This window comes from Microchirus variegatus (assembly GCF_963457635.1).
Source record: "Microchirus variegatus genome assembly, chromosome: 7".
In the NCBI taxonomy this organism is placed as follows: Eukaryota; Metazoa; Chordata; class Actinopteri; order Pleuronectiformes; family Soleidae; genus Microchirus; species Microchirus variegatus.
The window spans coordinates 27,319,013-27,342,535 of record NC_139808.1 but is presented as its reverse complement, the minus strand read 5'-3'; the positions used below and the strand labels follow the sequence as shown (position 1 = coordinate 27,342,535).

General features: G+C 43.6%; 1 protein-coding gene across 6 annotated transcripts in view; it reads right to left on the bottom strand.

The window, feature by feature from the left end:
• Positions 1–23,523, bottom strand: part of syne1b (spectrin repeat containing, nuclear envelope 1b) — a gene marked incomplete at both ends in the record, with an annotated part of 61,888 nt that overhangs the window by 31,176 nt on the left and 7,189 nt on the right. For 2 of the 6 annotated variants that reach the window (XM_083892425.1, XM_083892426.1), the window contains 61 exons: positions 84–248; positions 524–679; positions 1,110–1,253; positions 1,333–1,515; positions 1,602–1,779; positions 1,858–1,994; positions 2,089–2,445; positions 2,536–2,700; positions 3,036–3,345; positions 3,420–3,592; positions 3,673–3,964; positions 4,056–4,205; positions 4,292–4,497; positions 4,587–4,699; positions 4,792–4,999; positions 5,086–5,289; positions 5,368–5,469; positions 5,563–5,745; positions 5,843–6,001; positions 6,084–6,234; positions 6,329–6,508; positions 6,604–7,229; positions 7,303–7,456; positions 7,557–7,723; positions 7,819–7,942; positions 8,056–8,243; positions 8,410–8,508; positions 8,579–8,806; positions 9,518–9,668; positions 9,798–9,958; positions 10,040–10,180; positions 10,767–10,943; positions 11,021–11,188; positions 11,282–11,446; positions 11,552–11,660; positions 11,768–11,976; positions 12,155–12,313; positions 12,543–12,677; positions 12,770–12,934; positions 13,021–13,179; positions 13,300–13,467; positions 13,993–14,136; positions 14,217–14,369; positions 14,460–14,624; positions 14,749–14,951; positions 15,271–15,291; positions 15,384–15,480; positions 15,569–15,737; positions 15,823–15,935; positions 16,022–16,186; positions 16,561–16,698; positions 16,788–16,895; positions 17,062–17,094; positions 17,283–17,333; positions 17,690–17,799; positions 18,207–18,403; positions 18,510–18,688; positions 18,861–18,953; positions 19,782–19,865; positions 20,447–20,542; positions 23,345–23,406. In XM_083892425.1, coding sequence (XP_083748551.1) covers positions 84–248; positions 524–679; positions 1,110–1,253; positions 1,333–1,515; positions 1,602–1,779; positions 1,858–1,994; positions 2,089–2,445; positions 2,536–2,700; positions 3,036–3,345; positions 3,420–3,592; positions 3,673–3,964; positions 4,056–4,205; positions 4,292–4,497; positions 4,587–4,699; positions 4,792–4,999; positions 5,086–5,289; positions 5,368–5,469; positions 5,563–5,745; positions 5,843–6,001; positions 6,084–6,234; positions 6,329–6,508; positions 6,604–7,229; positions 7,303–7,456; positions 7,557–7,723; positions 7,819–7,942; positions 8,056–8,243; positions 8,410–8,508; positions 8,579–8,806; positions 9,518–9,668; positions 9,798–9,958; positions 10,040–10,180; positions 10,767–10,943; positions 11,021–11,188; positions 11,282–11,446; positions 11,552–11,660; positions 11,768–11,976; positions 12,155–12,313; positions 12,543–12,677; positions 12,770–12,934; positions 13,021–13,179; positions 13,300–13,467; positions 13,993–14,136; positions 14,217–14,369; positions 14,460–14,624; positions 14,749–14,951; positions 15,271–15,291; positions 15,384–15,480; positions 15,569–15,737; positions 15,823–15,935; positions 16,022–16,186; positions 16,561–16,698; positions 16,788–16,895; positions 17,062–17,094; positions 17,283–17,333; positions 17,690–17,799; positions 18,207–18,403; positions 18,510–18,688; positions 18,861–18,953; positions 19,782–19,865; positions 20,447–20,542; positions 23,345–23,406 — 9,950 coding nt within the window. Of the gene's footprint in view, positions 1–83; positions 249–523; positions 680–1,109; positions 1,254–1,332; positions 1,516–1,601; positions 1,780–1,857; positions 1,995–2,088; positions 2,446–2,535; positions 2,701–3,035; positions 3,346–3,419; positions 3,593–3,672; positions 3,965–4,055; positions 4,206–4,291; positions 4,498–4,586; positions 4,700–4,791; positions 5,000–5,085; positions 5,290–5,367; positions 5,470–5,562; positions 5,746–5,842; positions 6,002–6,083; positions 6,235–6,328; positions 6,509–6,603; positions 7,230–7,302; positions 7,457–7,556; positions 7,724–7,818; positions 7,943–8,055; positions 8,244–8,409; positions 8,509–8,578; positions 8,807–9,517; positions 9,669–9,797; positions 9,959–10,039; positions 10,181–10,766; positions 10,944–11,020; positions 11,189–11,281; positions 11,447–11,551; positions 11,661–11,767; positions 11,977–12,154; positions 12,314–12,542; positions 12,678–12,769; positions 12,935–13,020; positions 13,180–13,299; positions 13,468–13,992; positions 14,137–14,216; positions 14,370–14,459; positions 14,625–14,748; positions 14,952–15,270; positions 15,292–15,383; positions 15,481–15,568; positions 15,738–15,822; positions 15,936–16,021; positions 16,187–16,560; positions 16,699–16,787; positions 16,896–17,061; positions 17,095–17,282; positions 17,334–17,689; positions 17,800–18,206; positions 18,404–18,509; positions 18,689–18,860; positions 18,954–19,467; positions 19,489–19,781; positions 19,866–20,446; positions 20,543–23,344; positions 23,407–23,523 lie in introns of all 6 variants that reach the window. The other 4 variants (XM_083892424.1, XM_083892427.1, XM_083892428.1 and 1 more) reach the window with 4 other exon arrangements.

Here is a 23,523-nt window from a genome sequence, read left to right as displayed (position 1 = left end):
GGTGCAAAGATCAGTTATCATTATTATTACAACCCTAAACTGGGTGATGCCTCTAATCTCTCACGATCAGTGACTTCTTATACCTCCAGCTTAATCATCCTGCTGTCAAGAACACTTTTGTCTGCAGTGGGAGCACAGTAGGTCTGCAGCATATGGCTGGTGTCAGCCACCCAGTTCTGAAGCTCCTTTAAGCCTTGAGAGAAAAGCTGATGCTCCGTGACTATCCGGTCGATCCGAGAGGCTTTCTCCTGCAGATGCACACAATCCAAAAATAATCACACTGGGTTTTAGAGCTGGAATTCATAGTAGACTTGACCTTAAAGATTTAGTACAACAAACATAACAGAAAATTACTCTCTTTATCTCATATAAAAGATGAATTAGTGTTTAATTACAATGAGTTTCAACTTAAAAAAACTGTTGAATCGAAGCTCAGTCCAGTCAAGGGACTCCCTCATATCCTCAAAAGCTCTACCCCCAGAAAAGCCCCAGTGCACAGGCAGGTCGGTAGGCATTACTGTACCTTGGTCAGGTTGGTTAAAGCTAGGTACTGAGAAGAGAGCTGCGAGACACGATGCACAAAACCCTTGCCGGCCGCGTGTTCATCCCACAGCAGCTGGGCCTTCTCTTTCAACTTGTTCAGCTGAACCTCGTGCGAGGCTAACTCCTCAAGCACAGACTGGAAGAGCACAAGCAGGTTATCAAAGTGGCATGCAAGCTGACACACAGAGATATAAGACAGTCGATGGCAGACACGGGTGAGGAGTTAGAGACATGGCAACATAGCAAAATAAGTCAAGGCATCTGGAAGAAGCTGATAGACAACAATTCAATTGGCCTGCATTTTAGGAATGAAGAAGACATTAACATCTATGAGAGACAGTATGTTAAGAAGACATGAAAATAGTATAGAGCAGCAAAAAGTTGGCATCAGTTAGAACAGCAAGCTACTGGCAGATTTTTCAAGAATTGCTTCCTAGGCGTATAAAACTAAACGCTAAACACTATCAGAAGGTGTAAGGGTGAGTCTCTGTAAATGGAATGAGCAGCAGTCAGGTTGACATCATGTGGTTGTGGTTTAGAGCTCAGTGAATTGCAGATATTAGTACCTGGAGCTTGTGAAGCTCTGACTTCTTGGCAGTGAGATCATGAAGCCGTGTGCTGCTCTCCTGAACTGCTAGCTCCGTAGCATTCAGACACTCCTGTAGAGGCTCAGCACTGGCCTCAAAATCCTTCATCTGAGACAAAAGGTTCTGAAACACGCAAGATGAGTTATTGTAAACAGTGTTGTAATATTTATTTCGCTCATTTGTGGTTTCCACGCATTCGTACTTGTAGATTTGCTTCTCTGTTGTTCAGGTTAGTCATCATGTTTTTCCAGTCCTCTCTGGCAGTGTTCATTTTTGCCCGAACCGCATCGACTTTGTCTTTTGCCACAATACTAGAGATGAGCTCGCAGTTCACGACCACAGCGTTCAGCTTTGACTGACCTTGCTCTCTGTCACTAAGAAACTCCTGAGAAGTAGAGAAGCGGTCAAATCGGTTCATTTTGTAGTGTAACTATGTGAATGTTTCAGGGCATTCAAGTACGAGTGCAGTACCTGAATCTTCAGCAAGCTCGATGAGGCCTCGCTGATATTTTGAGGTACGTCGAAGCACTTGGCCGTGTTGATTTTGGCATTGACCAACCACTGCTGGAACTCTCTGAAGGCTGAGCGAAACCCTTGTTCCAGTAGCTTCTCTTTGCTCTGGCATTCCCTGCATGCTTGGAGACTCAAACTAGATACAAGTAAGGAAAGAGATGAATTTAGAGATTCACACGCCCATTTTATCCTCCTTTCTTAGTAATATTCTCACCTGTTGTATTCCTTAATAAGAGCAGACACTCTCTCAGACTGGGTTCCCATATCCCTGGAGAATCGGCAGAGATCATTGAGTTGAGTTTTCAGGCGGTCAGACAATGGCTCGGCTTTGACAAGTTCATCTAACGTGTCCTGGATAAAAAAAAAAAACAGATCTCATGAAGTAATAAACAAATATACAAACAAAAGTTTGTAGTGTTATAATAAGACTGGAGCCAGGACCTACTTTTGCTATCTGCCACCGTTTAACAGCCTCTACTCCATCATTTGTTCCATCTCCATTGGCCAGTCGTAGACGCCAGTCGTGCAGCTGTCGGTTGAACTCCTGCAGGTCCTGCTCCAGCTGTGCCGACAGGTTGCTGAACTCCTGTTCAGAGCTGGCTATCTGTGAGAGGCCAGTCTCCAGACTGGCACGTGTCTGCAGCGCTCCACGCTCCCACTGTTCCCACGACGACAACAAGGCTGCTTCCTCTCGCTCCATAGCCTCGTAGCCACCAGAGCCGGTGTGATCTCTGGCCAATGCCCCACATCTTTGGACGCGGCTGAGCCGCTCTCTGCCTCGCTGCTTGGAGTCGAGCAACTCCTGGAAAGAAAACAAGAATGATCCCGTCTGCCAAAACACTAGTTCAGAATTAAAAGATGATTTCTCTGAAACAAACTTCAAGCTTCTCACCTGAACCTTGGAGAGCTTTCTTTTAATAGAGGCTGAGTTTCCCGACAGGTCCGACCAGCGCTGGAGTTCCTCTTTTGCTGAGATCAGCCAGTCATTGAAGTCCCTCACAGCGTCAAGATACTGCTCATGCTCAGACACGATGTTTTGCATGGACAGTACTTTACCCTTTAGGATGAAAAAGTGTTCCACCAATTAGTCATAAAATATTACAGGTTATGTTTTAGCCAAATTCCTTTCCATAATAAGTTGGATTGGAGTTTGTGATATAACTATATACTGGCCTACATTGCTTAATATACCCTCTCTCTCTCTCTCTCTCTCTCTCTCAATTTTGGGAAACAAATTTAAGAACTTCAACCTTGGAAGAAAATGGTCCCATGACAACAAGTGTCTTGGGTTTTCTTAAAAGCCTCCTATCGTTGTGCCTGCTCTTATTCTCCTTAATTAATCACCTAGGGTTTAGCAGGTATCTGCACATGCTTTGCTTGTGTCTAAATCACCTTGACAACAGCTGCGATATCAGCAAAATGTGCGTTGAGCTCTGCCCTCGACTCTGGTCCAAACGTCTGGTCTCCGGTTTTTTCAAGCATCTCCACTGCTTTGTCGTTCAGGCGCGACAACGCTCCTGCGTGAGCGTCCACGTCGGCCTGGATGGCTCTGAAGCGTTCGAGTAGAGCGGACTTCTCTTTGAGGCCCGGCTGCTGAGGCAGAGTCAACCCCACTTCCTGCTCCACGGACTCCATCCACTGCTGCAGCTGGTTCTTGTTTTCCTGAAAGCTGGCCCACTGGGTCACGGTCCACTCCAGACGACTGTAGGTAATGACAAAAATGTTACGAGGAAATGTAGAACAGCACAAACTCCAACAAATCTCCACATTTCCTACCTGTGACAACTCATTGAAGTCATTAACATATTGGCCCAAGCGTCCTTCAGGCTCTGTAGCTGTGAACAAATGGCCTCTTGTCCCTCCATTCTGTTGTGCTTCAGGACCTGTTCTCCTTTTCCTACTGTCATGTTGAGCTTCACCTCACCCTCACCTTTCATTAAGAGGATATCCTACATGCACAGGGACACAGTTTTAGTTTAAGTATATAAAACTAATCCAGAATATCCACACACTCTACTCATTCACTGACCTGCACAAGACCGAGTCTTTTCTCCAGCGTCTCTTTATTGCCAACCGTGCTGTTGAGTGAAGCCAGGCGCTCCTGGGCACCGCTAAGCCATGTCCAGGTCATATGCAGTGTCTCTTCAAAGGCCTGCTGCTCCTGCAGAGTGAGCTGGCAGCTGTGGAGCCGCTCTCTCACACGCCTCATCAAGGCCTGGTGCTGTGATTGCAGCTGAGCCGACACCCTCGTCTCACTGCCGTCTCCTCGCCCTCCTTCATTTAACGCCTGGCCTTCCTGACCTAAGCGCTCAAATGAATCCCTGAAATGGAAAGTGGGAAAATCTTAAAGTGTGTGCGAGACTTTGGTGTGTGTGACGCACAGAAAGGATAATTTCATTTTCTTAGAAGCACCTTTCTTTGAGCACTTCCTGCTGATATTCCTCCACTTGCTCGAGTACGGCCTTTTCAGGACCTCGCTGCTGGACTTCCAACAAATCCGTGGTCATCCTCTTTTCCATATGTTCCAACCACCACCTGAGTTTCTTAAAGCGACCCTCAAACCTACAGGATATTAAAATAGTATGTTAATAAATGGAGGGTTTACAAAGTTTACTTTACAGAACTGCTTCTTGGAGGTGTCTTCTTACCCCTTCATGAGGGAAGCACTGTCCTCCAGGATCTGCTGGTTCTGCCTGCACTGCTCCACAAAGCTGTCCCAGTCCTGCTGGATGGAGGAAAGGTGCTGCTGGACCTGACCTGCACTGGCTTTGGGAAGATGGAGCAGGAGCTTCTCTCCTTCCTCGCACACCTGCGTAAGTCGTACCTCGCCCTCCTCCACGCGATCCATGGCTCCCTGACAGATAAACCAAACCATATTATATTTTATTTCTGCACATTCCTGAGAGATTACTATAACATACTGATTTAGGCAACTAGTTTTACCTTTATTTTCTGTAGTTTGCGTTCCACAATTTGAGTGTCTCCAGATCGGTCAGAGCATTCCTTCACAATTTCCCTCTGCTCTGAAAGCCAACAATGGAACTCCTGAACCAGGTCTGAGGAGAAAAGTAAAAAAAAAAGAGAAGTAATAACGTAGTGTAGACTCAAATATAATCTGTTTTTCTTTATGCTTTTTCAGATTTCTCACCGTTGAACTGCTGCTGAAGGCAGCTCTGCAGTGATGACAGTGTCCTGGCAGAAAGCTGGTTCACAGACTCGTATGTCTTGATGAGATCAGTGAGCGCTGACCCGAGACCAGCCAACTCTTCAGAGGGATATTTTCGACACAGGGTGTTGAGGCTCTCCCTGGTGGAGTCGATGCTCCCCTGCTGATTCTGCAGCTCTTTTTGAAGGTCCTTCAAAACACATGATATAGTCTATAGAGTCGATTCACTTCTTACTTCCCATTATGTGCAGGAAAAGACGAGCCGGTACAACATACCTTCACCCTGCAGATGTTCTCCGGGTCTGATCCAGCAGGACAAGAAGCCAGAGACTCCTCCATACTTTTTAACCACGCAGACATCTGCGAGATGTAATCTTCCAGTTGTTTCTTCTGGAAACTGAAGTCCATGAGGTTTCCCCGGGCTTGTTCATGAAGCTTCTGAACAGTGGTGACCTTCTTCCGCAGGTCATTCTCGAGCACCTGAAGCAGGTAGAGTCAAGAGTTATTGACTTGACTTATTCAGAAGTTACAAGAATCTGATCATACTGTATTTAGTACCTGTAATTTAGCAGGAGTCTCTTGACTTTGACTACACTTCTTCAGCTCTGACACGGTGCTCTGCAGAGTTTCAAGTTTCTTCTCCTTCTCACTCATTTCGGCCTGTGGATGCATCAAATGAGAAAAGCTTGTTTTTGTTTGTTGTGATTATGGCAAGACAGTACATGCACATCCAGAGTAAAAATGAAATCCTACCTGCAACAAAGAAAGTCTCTCTGACAACTTCTGACTGTTGTTGAGGTTGTTCAGGCTTTCGTTGAGTTCAATCACACAGCTGCTTGTCCAACTCTCAATATCCTCACTGGTTCTACGCACATCGTCCCACAGAGCCAAACTCTGATTCAGGCGATCAATATTGTCATCTATTTTCTCGGACACCTGATGAGGGGATAAAATAAGACACAATTGTTCACTATATTTTATCACTATATCTTATCAACATATCAACATTTTATGATTGTGTACACAGACTTACATCCAACCACTGATCCACAACTGTCTCCATGTCCCTTTTCATCATTTGAGAGTCACAGTCGGGAATCTTCTTCAGTTCAATCACTAGCTGTTTGCCTTTATTGGAAAACTGGTCCAGCTCATGTTGCTTATCAGACATCTCTGTCTTCACTGCCTCATGCTGGAAAAAGAACAAAAACAAACAAACATTGCAAACTGACAGGAAACTAAAAACTCAAACTCTTTTCCAGTAAGATTCTCACCCTGCTTAGTGACCTCTTGGTTTCCTCATAGTCTTTCAGAACAGAGCTGATCTCAATCAGAGGCTCAGTTTTCTCAATGATGCCGCTGATGGATGTTTTCAGGGTTTGGTATTCTCTCATGAGCTCAACTAGAACATTGCACTGCTCCTGTCTGATGAAGCAAGTAAAAAGCAACAACACAACAATTACCACACAATTCCAAAACAAGCTTGTTTGTATGTAAAACACAAAACACTAGTACGCACTTCTCTGTGATGAGCCTCTTGGTGTCCTCCCATGTGTTCTCCAGGAGACTGATTTCCCTCAGCACCTCTCCAGCCAACTCTGCATCTTTCTGGGCCAACTGGTTGCCTTTGCCCCTCAGCCACTGCTCCTCGTGCTGGTGAGACTGCAGTTCATCCTCCAGCTGATTAAAAAATCTTATCCTGACAAACAAATAACATGTATTTAGTACCAACCTAAAGGAGTGACAGCCCCAATAACGTGAGAATGACACTACGGTTATGGTATTGCTTATTACCTCTGCTGAAGAGCATGCAGACTTGGCTCTTTGAAGCTCTGGTGGTCTGCTTTTTCTTCAATGTCCTCCACGGCTTTCAACAGCTGCTCTTTCCGCTGTCTAAATGACGTCCAGAGAGCCCCCAGTGCCTCCGCCTCACTCTGTTTAGTACCGAGTAGATTCCTCACTGTATCCAGCTCAGCGCTGAGTGAATCAGCCAGCATACGGCAGGACTTGCGCGATCCCTCGTCGCCACCGATGTGTAGATGGCTTTTGCAGAGACTGCTGTCCAGGTTGACAGCCAGAGTCTCCAGTTGGCTAATATCTGGGATGATGGTGGCCAGTTCCTGCTGCAGCTCCTCAACTCGCCCACGGTCCCAGCTCCCAGCGCTCTCCACAGTCTGTCGCAGGCCCTGCAACATCCCTGCAGCCACACTGTGGGTCTGCAAAAAGGCCTCGAGCCTTTCCAGACACTCCAACTGGAGCTCGGCTATGTGCTGGGCCTCGGTGTAGGGCTGGAGGCAGCTGTCCGCTCTGCTGCGGATGAGCTGTACGTCACCGGGCTCACAGAACTGACAAAACTTCTCGGTCTGCTGCTCCAGGCTTTGTCGCACACTGCACTGCTTCTGTAAGGCCACCTGCGTGTCCTGTCCAGAGAATGAGAATCAGGTGATGCTCTTTACACTTGATAGTGGATAAATGGATAGTACTAAACCTTACCTTTACATGGGCAGCGGCAGATTGCAAGTTGCTGATGTTAATTTGAGAAGTTGAGTGCAGGTTTGAGAGCATGGTCTCGCTCCATTGGGAGAACTTTAGCAGCGCCTGATCAAACTGATCGACCAGAGAGAGGTGGTTCTGGAGATCGTTGATTCTGCGAAGAGCAAAGTAAGTGAGATAATCTGCCGTGTGTGAGCAGCCTTTATCTCTGCTGTTTCAAAAAGAATTATCTTAAAATAATTTACTTTCTGTACCTTTGGGGGAGGACTTCATTTTGAACACGTAATCTCCCCTGTAGAGTCTCCAGCTCGTCTTTTAGCTGCCTCACTCTCTCTTCAGGTGCAGTCGGATACAACGAGGTCCCCAGAGAAAGCAATTCAGTATGAGCTGGCTCAAGGCACTGGACTTCAGAGTACACGGCCTTATAGAAAAAACAACAACACACATAATCATCTATTTATTAATTTACAGACTCTTTTATGATTATTATTATGATAATGTGTTTTTGTGTTGCACCTGCAAATCCTGCAGCTCTGTGCAAAGTTTGGATTTATCCGCTGACAGATACACACTCCCTGGTCTGGAAACAGACTCACTCCTCTCCAAGCAGGAAACAAAACTTGAGCGTTGTTTCTCGTACCTAAAAATATAACAAACAATACATCGATTATTAAGCATTAGGTATGTTGGCTGTCCAGGTTTAACCAGAGGGTCCAAGAAGCTTTGCTTTTATTTCTGCTCAGCATTTCTTACTTTTGCCAGAGAGAAAGCAGGTTCTCAAGGATGCTCTGTTTGTCCTTTGCCTCCTGTACATTCTGATCATAGCTGGCGTTGAGCACTGTCACTGTCCTCTCTGCTTGCTCTTTGTCACTGAGTCTCCGAGCACCAGCTGACAGGGACAGCAAGCTGCCCTTCAGCCTTTCCAGACTCTGGCAGACATCCTGGGGAACAACAATAAACAGTGTCAGTCACCAAAACCGATTATCTAGTGAGTTGGAAGACTGTGGCTTTGTCCTCCAATTTAACATATTATGTTAAGTATATTATGTTAAGCTTAAAAGCATTGTGGTCTTTTTTTAAAGAAGTTAAGTGGAGACAACTGAATACCATGTGGTTTTGAAGAGCTTTGTAAGTCTCTGAAGAGGAGGTGCAGGATTTCATAGGATGCTCCAGTTCCACGTGCAGCTCACTGAGAGACGCTTGTACCTGAAAGACAATAACCACGTCTTTACTAAACACTCCACTGTATCAGTACCACTTTTTAGCATATACATACCTTTTCATGGCTTGTTTTGAACTTCTGCTGGTGGGCGGAGCTTTCCTCCAGCTGTACGTCAAGCTGCTGAACGCTCTCCCTCAGCTCCTCCCAGTACCTGCCAATTTGGGTCAGACGAGCTTTGATGCGAGCTGCTTCCCCCGAAGATACAAACTGGGCCAGAGCCTGGGAGTCGGCCTCCAGCTGAGAGAGGACCTCGGCTTGACCCTGAAGCTCAGTGCCAACAGCCTGGATGAGCAGATATATAGATATATAGGTTTGTATCTACAATAGCTGATTCAGAAACACAACCCCAGACCCCATGTACAATTCAGATTTCACCTTTTGTTGACCATAGAGGGCTGAAGTAGGTGTGAGTGTTTGAAGACCTGAGATTGTGTTGTGACGTTTGATCGATTTTGATTTTTTTGTCAAATTTTGTGACTTATTTTGTCAAATTTTGGACGACATACTTCTTTATGACATTTGTCAAATTTTGGACAAAATATTTTTTTTACTTTTTTTTGTCAAAATTTGGACAAAATATTTTTTTTTACTTTTTTTGTCAAATTATGGACAAAATATATTTTTTGAATTTTTTTGTCAAATTTTGGATGACATCATTTCGTATAACTTTTTTGTCAAATTTTGGGAAAAATAATATTTGGACATTTTTGAAAATTTTGGACAAAATATTTTTTCGACTTTTTTTGGTCAAATTTTGGACGACATACTTTCGTATGACTTTTTTGTCAAATTTTGGACGACATACTCCTTTATGAATTTTTTGTCAAATTTTGGGAAAAAAAACATTTTTTTACTTTATTTGGTCAAATTTTGGACGGCACTTTTTTTGGACATTTTTGTCAAATTTTGGACAACATTTTTTTTTTTTTAATTTTGTCAAGTTTTGTGACTTTTTCTTGTCAAATTTTAACTTTTTTGGCAATGACACTTTACCTTGACTGTGGTGATCTGTTGCTCAAGAGGCAAAGTGGAAGATTTCAGGACATCCAACTGCTTTTCCTTTTCAGATATCCACAACGAGAAGGTTTCAAAGGCGGACCCAAACTGCTCCCACTGAGTCTTCATGTCCTCCAGAGTCTTGACACTAGGGCACAAGAGAAAATATCACACATTGGTAAACAACTACTAACAACCTTCCAAATATGCATGTTATGATGTTAATTAACAAACTTTGTCTCTTCAAACATATTTTAATAATAATCCATCATCTTACTCTTTTTTGAGGCCAGCCTCTACTTTATCCACGTGCTCACTCAGCGATCGGGCTTGCTGTAAAAGCAGAGTCTTGTTTTTGGGACCAAGCTGGATTTCTGTTGCTCTCTTCAACAACGTGTTCATGTGCGAGACCTCTGCTTCACACTGCTTCAACAACACCTGTTCAAAAGAACGTAGGTAATACATTACATTACATTAGTAAAATGTAAAAATAAAAAACACAGGAGGAACTTTACTCACTCTGGCCTGGTCAAGCTCGACAGCCAGACTCTCCGGACTGCTGAAGTTCAGGTCTTTCTCCATTGCGGAACGGGCTTTGTTGACAAACTCGTGCACTGCTTCCTGTTGGCTGTCAAACTCCTGCCATGCAGCCAATGTGACCTGGAGATGAGAGATGTTGCTGAACTGAACCAAATGAGAAACCACAGAACTACAAAGAGGTGATCATGACTCAGCATATTGACAGCCCCACTGGATATCAGCAGTAATGCTACTCAAAGGGGAAAATAAATACACTGGTGTGCTTATTGCCTAGGATCTTTTACCTACATCCTCCCGAACGAGCAGACATTTTCCATCCAGTTTCCATTTCAAGACTCCCACCCCCACCGCTCCGCCAAGAGCATGATCACAGAATCACTATCTAAGGCAACTGTAACGCCTCACAAAGCAAGTCCTTCTAGCATCAATCAGACTTTCAGTTCACACTCCAAAAACGCTGCAATTGCAAAGCCTGGTGCATTTACAGGAATCCCTCGCCTCTTTCCCCATGACCGAGCACTTTTCAGAACACAAAAATGTCAGGTTTTCTTCTACTTTCTCTTTACTGACATGATTACTCATCAAGTTATGGACACACATTAACGTCAATTCAGACGTTCATCAGACATATGAAGATGCAGCACATGCCTAAATTCATACATACATACACATTACACACAGACAAACAGAACTAAACCCTGCTCACCTCGAGGCTTTGCTCCTGTGAATCCATCGTCTGCTCCATTTTGCTGACTGTGTTTTCTAAACTCTGCAGGTCCTGCTGCAGCGTCTCTCCCAAACCCTCCTCAGCCTGGAGCTGCTGGCCTCTGGTGATCAGCTGCTGGACGTCCTTCCTCTTCAGCTTCAGCCGTTTAAACAGTTGCTGTGACAAGAAATGAAATTTAACGCTGTAGTGCTAAACTTTTCAATATAAATTGTCATTCATATCAGTGACTTTACCTGGTGACCGAGCAGCAGCTGTTGAGCCTCTCTAACTGTGGAACAATCCAGTATTTTGGTGACCTCGGCTTGTGCTTCTTTCTGCCCATGAACAAGATCGTCCAGTGTGTGTTGCACTTCCTCCCTGAATTGTACACAGTCTCCCACAGCCAGCACCATCTTCTCAGCCTGGGAGATATAGAAGCATAAGAAATATAATATCACACTAATAATGTATTTAAAGTTCTAGACTGTGTCTGACAGCATGAAAACATCACGCACCTCTAAAAGTGAAGCGAGAAGACCTTTAAAATCAGTCGAGAGCTTGCTCAGTGTGCTTCCCTGCCGCTGAGCATCGCTGTCAGAGCTGATCTCAATCAGTACGGCCATACGAGCTTTTAGCCAGCTGAGGTTTCCCTCCTGCAGCTCTGCGTCATTCCTCAGCTCCTGTAAACGACGGCGGAGCATCATCACACAGGCCATGTGGTAAAAAGAGGGTGACAGCAGTGGTCGAGGAGGAGGAGGCTGAGTGTAAGTACAGAGCTAACTCACCATGATGGTAGCCTTGACCTGGCAGTAATTTCTGGGGTCGTTGGCTCTGTTTCTCAGCAGCCTCAGTTGGCTTTCTTTAGATATGAGCCAGCAGGAGAACTCAGCATACCTGTTCCACAACATATACATACATTTTTACTTCAAGCAACCTAGTCCTGGAGTTTCTGTATGTATAGAGTTACCAACGTGGCATGACTGTTTTTTATATTATCGCACCTTGCACTGTACTCCTTCCATTTGTCCGGATGCTGCAGTATCTTCTGATGGGTGTCTTCGATTTCTTCGAGGAGCTCTGAAAAATCTTTTCTTGTTTTTTCCAGGGTCTGGTGAGCCGCGTCATCCTCTGGGAGTTTTTGACAGAGCTCCTCCATCAGCTGCAGCCTTTTCTCACACAGAGATTGAGGGCCCTTTTCCCGAAAGAAGACCTAAAAAAGAAAATCACACTGTCGTGAACATAGTGAATTTGTTTGACACTGGAGGAGCCTCAGTTCCTTTGGATCAACTTCATCCAAATCATTCCAGGCTGATACAAAGCAGTGAATTCAAGGAGATTCAATCAATACATGAAACTCAGTCAGCCAGCCTGTCTGTCTCTGCTCTCACCCTGTGCTCCTTGATGAGCCGCTCGCTCCCCATGCTGGAAAGATGGCGGTTCTCCCTGGTCAACTCCGCCTGGCACTCCTGCCGCGACGACACCAGCTTGCTCCTCTCCACCTCCACTTTCAGATGTAGGATGTGAAAAGGAGCATCTGTCTGTATATCCTGGAGGAGAAGATATGGTAACTGTATGATCTGACTCAGATTTGAGATTTGTTAGTTTATCGCTTTATTTGCAACTCTATTACCACATAAAAAATAAGGATAATTAGTAGGCTGTTTAATACTGGTATTTGATATTTATACATATTTTTTGATCAATAGTGACGATAGCCACTGGAGTGCAGTTTTTGTCACTATCACTATTGTCACTGTCACTATTCCTAGCACCAACCTTCCAGTGTTTATGGAGCTTCCTGACAGTTTCCTGCAGCGACTGCTGCTCTTGCTCTGGCAAAATGTCTGTGAGCTCGTCACAAGCCTTGAGGAATGTGTTCAAGACTCGCTGGTCCAGCTGACCAAAGAACTCCTGCAAAAACACAACAAAGGTTTCTCCATTTTTACACATGTATGATGATGTAATCCTGACGGTTGAAGCGTAAGGTGAGCCGTTTTTCTCACCGTGTGTTTTTTGAGCAGCTCCTCTGCGTTGCCTCGCTCCGTCATACTGCTCTGTGCCATTTTCAGCACCTTCTCAAGCTCAACCCGTGACTCATCAAACCTCTTCATGAGACTGCTGTTCGCCTCCATGTGCTTCCGCCACTCTGTGGATTCTTTAATCATGGTCTGAACACACACAAAAAAATATATATATATTTGAAAACCGTTCTAAAGAAAAGGCTCCACAGAACTGAGATTGTTTGTTTTTTTACCTGCGAGGATGACTGCAGGTCCGCTACTCTTTTCTGCAGCAGGCTCATGTCCATGTGCTGGAGGGTTTTACTGCTGCTCATTATTTTCTGGATTGTCTGGTGGTTCCGCTCAATCACTGTCAGACACTTCTTACAACTGTGTGTGAAGGTCACCAGCTCCTGCAGTATCCAGTGACAAGAAAAAAGTCTCACAGCCAACTCCTCACATACCCTAAGGCATAGCTTTTCAGAGTGAATGGGAGATGGAGATGTAGGTGCTGTATTTAATTTACTCGTTACCTGGCATTTCTGTTTGAAGTCTACTGGTCCGTCGGAGTCAGTGCTGCTGGTAATGTAACTGGCCTTTTCCAGAGCCTGGTAGAAGCCTGTTATGTTCTTCTCCATTTCTTCCAGTGGAGGTAATAAAGACTGAGACTCCCTCAGGAGAGGCAAACACGTCTCTCTCACCTGATTCGGTTGACAACATCATGATTAAAGTGACTTATGCTGATTTGATCCAAAAACTCCTGCATCATGGAAAAAACACTTATCCACTTATTTTAACTGCACTCTCTTTTACATAACCTTGAAACATATGATTTCACAAGTTACAATAAATCTTACTTTAATCGAAACTAAGTTACTAAGTATCCGGATGACAGTAAAAGAACTATTAAATACTAGCACAAAATATTAGCCACAGAATGACAGCTTTCAGTGTCGGTAAACACTCACTCAATTTTAGATATTTAGCTTACAACCAGAGTATGAATTAAAATTCATAATTATAATAATAATTATAATACTATTTTTTAGCAGGAACTTAGTGATGCTTAAGTCTGGGCTTGTAACTTGTAACTAATCTGCAAACATACAAGTCTTATGTTCTTCTCCTCTAATCACAATCCCCTTTATATCAGAGTCCTCTCTTATACTCACACAATTTAAAATATATAACATAAGATATAATAAAATATAATGACATGCACACACCTTGCTCAGCTGCTCTTTGATGGAGGCCATCACAGCCATCATATGTGAGACCTCCTCCTGTGGAGTGTCTTTGGTCAACAGCTGCGCTGTCCGGCCGGCTGCCTTACCCGCTGCCTCCATGGCCGGCACTTTGTGCTTGACTTCCTACAGGAAGAACATTACTTTTTGACTTAGGTGGATCCTAATAAACGGATAGTGGACAAAATGGTGTATAGATTATTTACCTCAACGTCTTGAACAAAGGCTCTGACGTTCAGGAAAGAAACTTGGACAGGAGCAGTCATCTTCTCATTAGTTGCATCCATAAAAACCTTTAAGGTGTTAATACCTTCTTGGTAGTCTTGCCTTAACTTGTCCACTTCGTCTGCTCTTGCATACTGCCAGTAAAAAAGACGAACAGTACATGATATATGTATATATATATATATATTTAAATATTATGTTAATATAAATGTTGCTGTATTTACATGTTTGACTTTGACAAATAGCTCCCTCCATCTCCCATTGAGGAGGAGAAGCTGCTGCTTCAGGTCCCGTGAGACCGTATCATCGCAGGTCTCGATGAGGAAATTCCCAGCGTCATTCATGTCCATGTGCTGCTGGATCCAGTGGGAGAGGTTTCTGAAGAAATCCTAACAAGAGAAATTAGGGCCGTGTATACAATCACCACAGGGGAAAACGTTCATTATACGAGAAGACAAATACAGCAGAACATAACACCGTTTATGATGAGGGGCGTCAGTGAGTGTTGCTTACACGCTTGGCGTTCTCCGACTGGTTGAGCATCTGCTCGCCGTCCTCCAGCCAGGCTTGCAGGGCTGCCACTGTGCTACTGTATTTCTCCCAGTTTGCGATCACCTCCTCCAGCATGCTGCGAACACTCCGCACCTCCAGAGCCAAATTCTTCCACTGAGCCGAGGCCTCGCTGAGGAACTTACTTACGCCTTCTGCTTCGTCGACTGAAACGCAAACATGTAAGTTAAGTAAAAAAAAAGAATATGGATATCGACCCAAAAAAAAACGAAACAGAAAGCATTTGATTATTAAGCCATTCACTTGATACAACAGTGTGTTAGGTCACAGCGATCATGCCAAAACAGAGTTTCAGCACTGGTTAGATTACTGTTACGTTTTCATGCACAGTGCAACAATTTTATTTATATTTTCTAAAATGTGTTAGAAAAGAAAAGTGCAGCCCCAAATTTACTGGACAAAAGTAGCGCAGGAGACAGGCAGGGTTTAGGTTTTCAAAGGTCGCCAAACTGTTTTTGGACTTACCTCTGTTACAGGTCTTAGACCCTGTAACGTGAAATCGATAATAAGCCCAAATAAGCATTTATATACATGTAAAATATATATATAAATCATTTAAAAACAGAAAGGGGCCTTACTTGAACTGTCAGACTTTACATAAACCTCTGCAGCTTGCTTGAGGGCTGAGAAGATGATCTCATACTGCTCAAAGAACCTGTGGCCTTCAATGAACGTCTGCGACAAAACAACAACAAACAACACAGATGAAATAGTGTGAATCGACGGTAATTCATGTACTACACCGATAAATATGTCAACCTACGTGGTAGCTTTGCAACAGCAGCTCAACGGAGTCCCGTCTGCCGTATTTAATGATCCAGGACTTCAGCTTGCATTCGGCCAATATCAGGAACGCCATCAGGCGATACTTAATTTCCCAGAATTCCATTTTGATCAAGTGAGCATGAGATGACATGGACACAAAGTTGAACCTGCAGGACAAATTCATGTGTCCAGTGAAAACAGAACATTAAATTATTACTTAGTAAGCCAGGTTTTGTGTGGTCAAAGTCTTACCGTTCAGCCATGTCTTGGAGCTGCTCAGGTGGCACAGGAACCCCATTCACTGATCTGTCTCTGTGGATCTGATGGAAGGTTTGCCTGTGCGACTCCAAGTTTTTTAATACCTCCTGCAGAATGTGCAGCATAAAGTCACGTTCACGCCTTCAATTCGCACTACTGTCATTGTAGGAACATCACACCTACTGTACGTTACCTTATGCTGTTCCAGTTTTCTGTGAAGAACATTGGCCGTCTCGTCGTGAGCATGCTGAATGGGGATGTCCTCTCGCAGAGCCATTTCCGCCCTGTGAAGCCAGGCTCCGATCACTCCCAGTGGACCAGGCAGAGACTTGTCCAGGTGGATATGCCAGTCCAGCAGCTGTAATTGACACTCATCAAAAAAAATACCACACTACCAAAGCAAGAACCCACTGCAGAAGATGCTACACAGATCAAAACACTTCCAAATGCTCATAAGCAGCCAGGCTACAAAAGAGGATTTTCTGTCAGTGCACTTGGCAGAACAAACCCCGCTCTGTTCCTGTCTCCTCTCCTCTGAATAAACCACCATACAAACACACTGAACTGCACTGAACTTTGATTGGCAGTGAATAAACGGAACCCAAGCTGTGTTTCTTATCTCATTACGATACTCATGTGATAACAGTTTGAATGCAGCAGTATTAATTACTGTCATTTATTTGATTGTCTTTTGTGGTGTACTTAAATAAATTATGCACAAGCACTACTCACCCTGGCAGACACGCGGTCCCAGGCCTGTTTGACCAGCGCTTGGTCCACAGACAGTTTGCCGTCCTTGTTCACCGGCTGTAACAGCGGATCCGTCTGCTTCTTCTTCATTTCGTACTGTACACGGAAGCTCTTAAATGCCTGGGTGAAAGAAGACACATGTTTGGTATTGTTCCTTGTCAAATCAGAATGTTACTCGGTGCACTTTGTTATTTTAAGGCCTGACTAACATGATATTTGTCAGTGAGGTTTCCCTCTGCTCCCTGGGCACGAAGCACATCTCTTTCCAACTGGTCCAGAAACACCTTCAGCTCTCTCAACATCTTCCGCTCCTCCCTCTGTCACAATCACAGCCACAAAAACAAAACTGATACTGATCCTTATTTTCTTTATCCACAAACAAACTCAAAGATTAGACCAGATTAGAGGTTTAAGAGAAAGGGCAACCAACAGTTGATTAGTTTATATATCAAAACTACGGTCTATCAGTTTAGTCAAACATACCTCAAGCATTTGCTCTATATCTCGGGGACCAAACTATCCAGGAAAGTGGCAAAGGCACACACAAGGAGATTAGAAAACACACACCAGAAAAGGCATTAGAAGAGCAACACAAAGAGGTAGGATAATGGATGGGAAACGAAAGGGATGAAGGTGAGGTGGGAGGGAGGATAATACACAGCAAACAGACTAGCATGCAGTGCTTACAACCTGATCTCTCTCACCTGGAGCACTGGTACGGACAGTGCAAAAGTTGGAATTGAGCGAAGAAGCGGCTTAATGTGCACAAAAAAAAAAAAAAAACAAGTAGATGGAGAAATTAAATGTCTGTGATGTTGGAAAACAAATATTACAGCTGTGTCCATTCTATAATGACTTAAATTTGTGGGATTCTTGTGATAAAATGATTAGTATGAAGTGTAGACTCACAACAATCAAGCACAGCAGGTGTTGAGCATGTTTTCAATAAGCTGTGCATGATCATGATGATGATACATGAGACATTATGGGGGGGAATTAGGTAAAGAAGAAGTATAAATGGAATTTTACTTTTATATCGTATCAATAATATTTTTTCCCTCCAAAAATGGCCTCATGTGTACTTCATATGATACATTTCAAACAAGGGTACCTCATCCTCCTGTCCATCAGTCTCAGAGTGGTGAGGGTTTGGGTAATGCTTGAGAAACTGAGCCACATATGTCATGATGGACTTCTCATCTGGTTTGTCTACGTCGACATCTGCAGAGCAACACAGAAAAATTAAGCATTAAACTGGGACAGAAAATACATGTCAGGCTTACAAAAGACTGTAAAAACAAAACGCAAAGAGCATGTTATGTCCTCACAAGGATAAATAACCCTCACCCAGGAATTACACATAATTATATTAGTCGACCTCAGCTCAGTGCAATTAAACATTACAGCTCTGCTGGAAAAGACAGGACTGCAGAGCCACTGCAGACCAATGTAAACAAAAAGATAACATGCATTTTGTCATCAAACAGCTCTTGCAGCATTACTTTGAAAACATACATTTAAAAACTACTAGAATACACTCAATAAAGTCTTAAATTATGAATGCATATGAAAAAAGCTCAAACTAAAAGCTCCAAATTCAATGAATACAATACAGAGATGACGGGCACCTTCTGGATCGAGCAGACGAGGAATGCCCAGCTCATTTTCGGCGAGTGCAAAAGCCTCCTCCAGATTTTCCCTGTTGCTTCGCCTGTGCACGACCTCCATATCAACCAGATCTGGCCTGATGGCGTGCACCACCGACTGGAAGGCAACACCGTCTCGCCAGCTGGGACCAAAGTCCTTCACTTGAATTCCATGATGCCTGAAATAAATGTACCGGTTCCCTTTAAGCTCACAGTCCTTATCTCAGTCATTAGCATCCTTCAATATTTGTCATTTAAATCAAGGTTGATTCAAAGGTGACATACTTGGCAGCAGTACTCTGCACCCATCTGAGCAGCGCCTTCTTGGCATTGCCCTGAAATTTGTGGACCACTTTCCTCTTCATGGGAGGGCTTCCTGACTCTGAGCCGGGTAAACTCTCCACAGAGGAGTTGCTGTTGGAAAGCGCTTGGAGAGCTGGCAGGTTGCTGGTTAACTCCTCAATCTAATTGGGAAACAAGGACAACAACAAAACAGGAGACTGCACTGTGACCATAGCAACAACAAAAGGAAAGAAAGCGGTATTGTTCCTTGTATCATCTGCAGCCATGTTTTCTGGCACGATTACTGATGTCTGCTTAATCACGCGTTACACATTAGATTGTTGACAGTATTACCTGGAAGTAAAGGATTACGGTCCATATCAACCCGAGGACAATTGATGGTCGTCCATCTGCGATGTCAGTGGCATGAATATTAACAAGTTTGATCTGAAACAAAAAGCCAAAAGAAGAATTAATCTAGGAAATTAAGACAGAACCAGAGAGAGTTTGGCAGTGAGAATTTGTTGAGTTTAACAACATCCAAAAAACAATATTGTGTTTGCTTTAAGAGTTTGATGCAGGTAAGGATTGGAATCGTGGTGAAATCTGTGAAGCCAAGCCAAGAAGGCAAAAGAAACAGCCAAAAAAAAGTGGAACGTGAATAAAAAGAATAGAGAAGGAATGTGTTTTCAAGTAGGCACTAGAATTAAAAACAAATGCACTGCCAAACTAGTGCTGGAGAACTGGCAGAATAACGCCGCGACATTAGAGCATCTCACAAAAAACAGGGAGCCAGACCACAGCCACATGAAAAATGTTGTTCTACTTAAAATGCATGTCAGAAGAAAAGCATGATGACCACATTAATCCAACGAGAATTGCTCAGTACGTACGTATCGTGCATCAAATGAAAAGAATGCATACAGTATTATGATCACACAGGCCGTTAACGGCGACTGACCGGAGATCCTCGATACACAGACTGAAGGCGTACATGATTGGGGGGGGGGGGGGGGAGAGAGATCACAACAATGGTCTCAGTCCTCATGGAACCCAGAGGAAAGTGGGACACAGGCTTTACCGAGCCGAGGGATTTAGAGGTGGGTTATGTAATCAAGTCCCTAGTTACTAGCTCCTGATTTGCATGCTGCACAGACAGATACCTGATTAAATCACCCCCGTCTGTTTTTCTACTATGATGTCTAGTTCAGGGGACAACAAAGATCATTGTAAACACATTTAAACAGTTAAATTTACAGACAGAACGCCGCTCACCTTCCTGCCTTCAAGGAATTTCAGGGCAGTGCCGATGTTGGAAACCCAGTGGATCCTCTTCAGCTGGCGGCCTTGCTCACAGGGCTAAAGATAAGTAATAATAAAGGTCACCAAGTAAACAATAACCAGTTTCAAAGCTGCTTTAAAAGGGTAACGATTTAGCTTAATATGCTTTTGTGGGGACTTTAATGGAGTCTGTGTTATGTGTGTTAGCAAACTCCAGTCCTAGGCAAACTTCAACAACTCACTTGCTACTCACTGATTTGGTAACAGTGGGCGAAAAAAATTATTGGAAAATCATCTACACTCTTAGAAATAGAAGTGCTAAGTAGAACCATATAAGGTTCTTCGGCTTGTCCTCATAGGAGAACCCTTTTTGGCTCCAGGTAGGACCTTTTTATAAAGTTTCCACCAAGAACCCTTTTAAAACCCTTTATTCAGGAAAGGGGTTTTAAAGGGTTCTCTGGATCAAAATGGTTCTCACTGGAACCATTAGTGTTACTGAAAAACCCTTATTACTAAAAGTGTAGTAATTGGCATACAGTCCTTTTAAGAGAAAAGGTATCCTCCTGGGTTGTTGTCTGTCATGTGTTAAACTGATATAAACCAGCAGGCGTGCACTTTGAAATCCCGTAAAAAGATAAATATAAATAAGTACTACTTACAAGTCTCTGACCAGACAGCACCTCCAACAAAGCCAAGAGTTTCACCCCATCTTTGATGTCCTCAAACAGGTCGTTCACCTCTAGCGGAGGTTTATGCTGGAGGGTGAGGAGAAGAAAAAGATTTAAAGAAAGACACTTTATCAAATAACTCAGACAACGTTAATTCAACAGCGTGAAAGGATATTAGCATTCTAAGCCATTCACAGGGACGACACAAAACCAAATGCTGTCGGTGACAAACAGGCTCGTTTGCAACAGAGCCTCCCTACAGCTGAAAAGATGGTGCATTCTCATCAGCAGTGGCTCGGTGCCCAGTCCTCATACGCTGATACGCTCAGTTAACCCTAAGTGGATACTGTCTCCTGATATCATATCCACACATTTACACAGCAGCACAATCTCCAGAGTTGGGAAAAAATCTGCTTGTATTACACAAGCATTAATGTATAAGTAAATGAAATAGATTTGTTTGAAGATTTAATTAAAAAAAAAAAAAAAGGTCGTCAAGGGAATTCTTCATTTGGCACTGCATACAGGCCACTTCACAACATACTCCATGACAGGATGCAGTTGGCTGCCTATTTAGGGCAAAGCCGTGTGAAGAGACAAGCATCTGTCATGCTGTTCTGCATACAGTTATGTTATTTTAATATAATAGCAACATATAATTTCATATCATACCATATAATAGCTTTAATTTCCACCATCATGGGACTAAAAAATCTGATTTGATATAATGCTGAGGCTATTTGAAAATCATTCCCACCCTGGAAAATCAATTTACCGAGCAACAGGGTCACATGAGAGTCTCTTTAGAGTGAGGAAAAAAAACTGTGAACATCACAGGGAAAAAGTGCTTAGTAATGCAATGTCAGAGGAAGTGGAAACAAAGGCTGCAGGGGAAACTGTGAGAACCTAAAGGAAATTCAAACACACTTTCACCAAAAACTCTTTAAAAAAATCCCTCTCTCTCTGCAGGACGACAGCGCTTTCATGATGCAGCTTATGCTACATTATTCCTCTTGGTATGCACAGTGAGTTAGCTCACTGTGCAGGGCATGAATAATGGAGACTGTGCCAAACGGAGCCAATCGGCCCACCACATAACTGAGATTCTTCAAAAGTTTAGAGAACCCATGCTTTCAACTACTGTGGACAAAAAACAACAATTTAGACTCGGTTTCTTAACCAGATTCTGCATGTCTGAATATCTGCTGATTCATCTGTGATCTGTGCCTTAATGCTTTGATGAAGCCTCAGTTATTTTTAGGCTCACAGTGTGATGTGGTACAGCAATGTGAGCATGTGTTATATTGTTGTACACTCAACGCCTTCTAATTTACAGACTCAGTAGACCTGAGAGGCAGACGACGAGCTACAGGGACTGCAGGGAACTGTCCTCACCCTCTCGCTCTCCATCTGCACACCGTCCAACCGTGGCCACACATACACTCACATAACCAAACACCCACTCACACACACACACACACACGTAACACAGGCAGACGTACACCCCACGCACATCAATTTCAGTACAGTGGGCAGGATATTTTGCAACATGAAGACCTGGTCAGAACGCAGGCCTTTCTGCATGGAGTTTGCATGTTCCTCCCGTGTGTGGGTGGGTTTTCTCCGGGTTCTCCGGTTTAATTGGACACTAAATTGACCGTAGGTGTGAATGTGAGCGTGAAAACTGGACCACATCACACACCAGGTCCTGAGATCACTACACTGGCTTCCCGTCTTGGACCAAAAATACATCCTAGACTTATTTTTAGTTCCCTATGAAGCATCCAAAGGTCACCAAGAGCAGGTTTTTACAGTGTGTTTCCCCACATGCAGAATCAAACAAAGCAAAGCAGCACTCAGTTATTCTGCTACTCCTCACCTGTGGAACACACTTCCTGAACACCTACTTCAGCTTTAATGTTGCTTTTGTAAGTGTTGCTTTTATTCTGTGATTTTCTTAATGTATTTCTATACCTTTGTAAAGCACTTGCCCTTGAGTTGCAAGTTAGCTTGCAATCCCACAACCCTCATGTGAAGGATAAAGCCGTAGACAATAAATGGATGAATGAATGGATTTGCAAATTAGCTTTCACCAGAGAAAGAGACTTCTGCACCTCCTCTTCTGTAACAGGAGGCTTTGACCAAACACAAGTCAGTTCACACAGAGACAGAGTGAGTGGGTGCTCTGCTCCTGTTGGCAGTCCAGTTTTATACCATTACAGTGTTTGCAGAGGAGTTATGCAAACCATGACTCCTGTGTGTCACTGAGCCATATTTTTAGATATGCCTTAAAAAGAAACCTGTACAGAAGACTGGAGAGAAGCAGTTTTCAGTCACATAAAGAGTGCATCTTAAAGAGGGAGAATCTCTGCATTTGCTGCACACTTTTGAAACAGAATGGCAAACATGCCTGCAAACAACAAGCAGCTGTTTCTGTTCTTTTCATTGACTCTCTCCTCTCTCCTCTCTGGATGACAAAGCAGAAATATCAGCGCACTGTACTGTACTTTACAGAGGGGTCTGTTCCTTCTCCATCATTACATGCAGCAAACTGTCGTCATAAACATTAAATATGGTTTGATTTTGTTGGCTGAAGGAAAACAAAAATAATGTCATCAGTTGTGGTTCGTTGAATTAATTTAATCATCTTGCTCGGCGCTATTAGAGGCAGTTAACCACGTCTGACCAAAGAGAAGCGACGTGATCACGACCAGCAATAAAACATTTATCACACGTGTGTGTGTCTCTGGTGAGAAAGGTCACACACATCACAGCTCCAGACTCACTCGCCACGTCATTGCCTTGGTGATTTGTCTGACATGGGTCTGATGAGCTTGTAAAAAAAATCATGCCGTTTTGCAGTGCGTTAAGTGGGAAATCCACACTTACCTTTGCGAGATGAGAATTTATCCATTTTGTGAAGGTTCTCTTCTGCACCGCCTCTTGCTCATCTGAAAACCAGGGCACACACACACACACACACACACAAAACACACACACACAGCACATAGTCAATACAGGGCAGATGCGACGTCGCATGCCACAAGTCTCATTTTTGAGACGAGAGG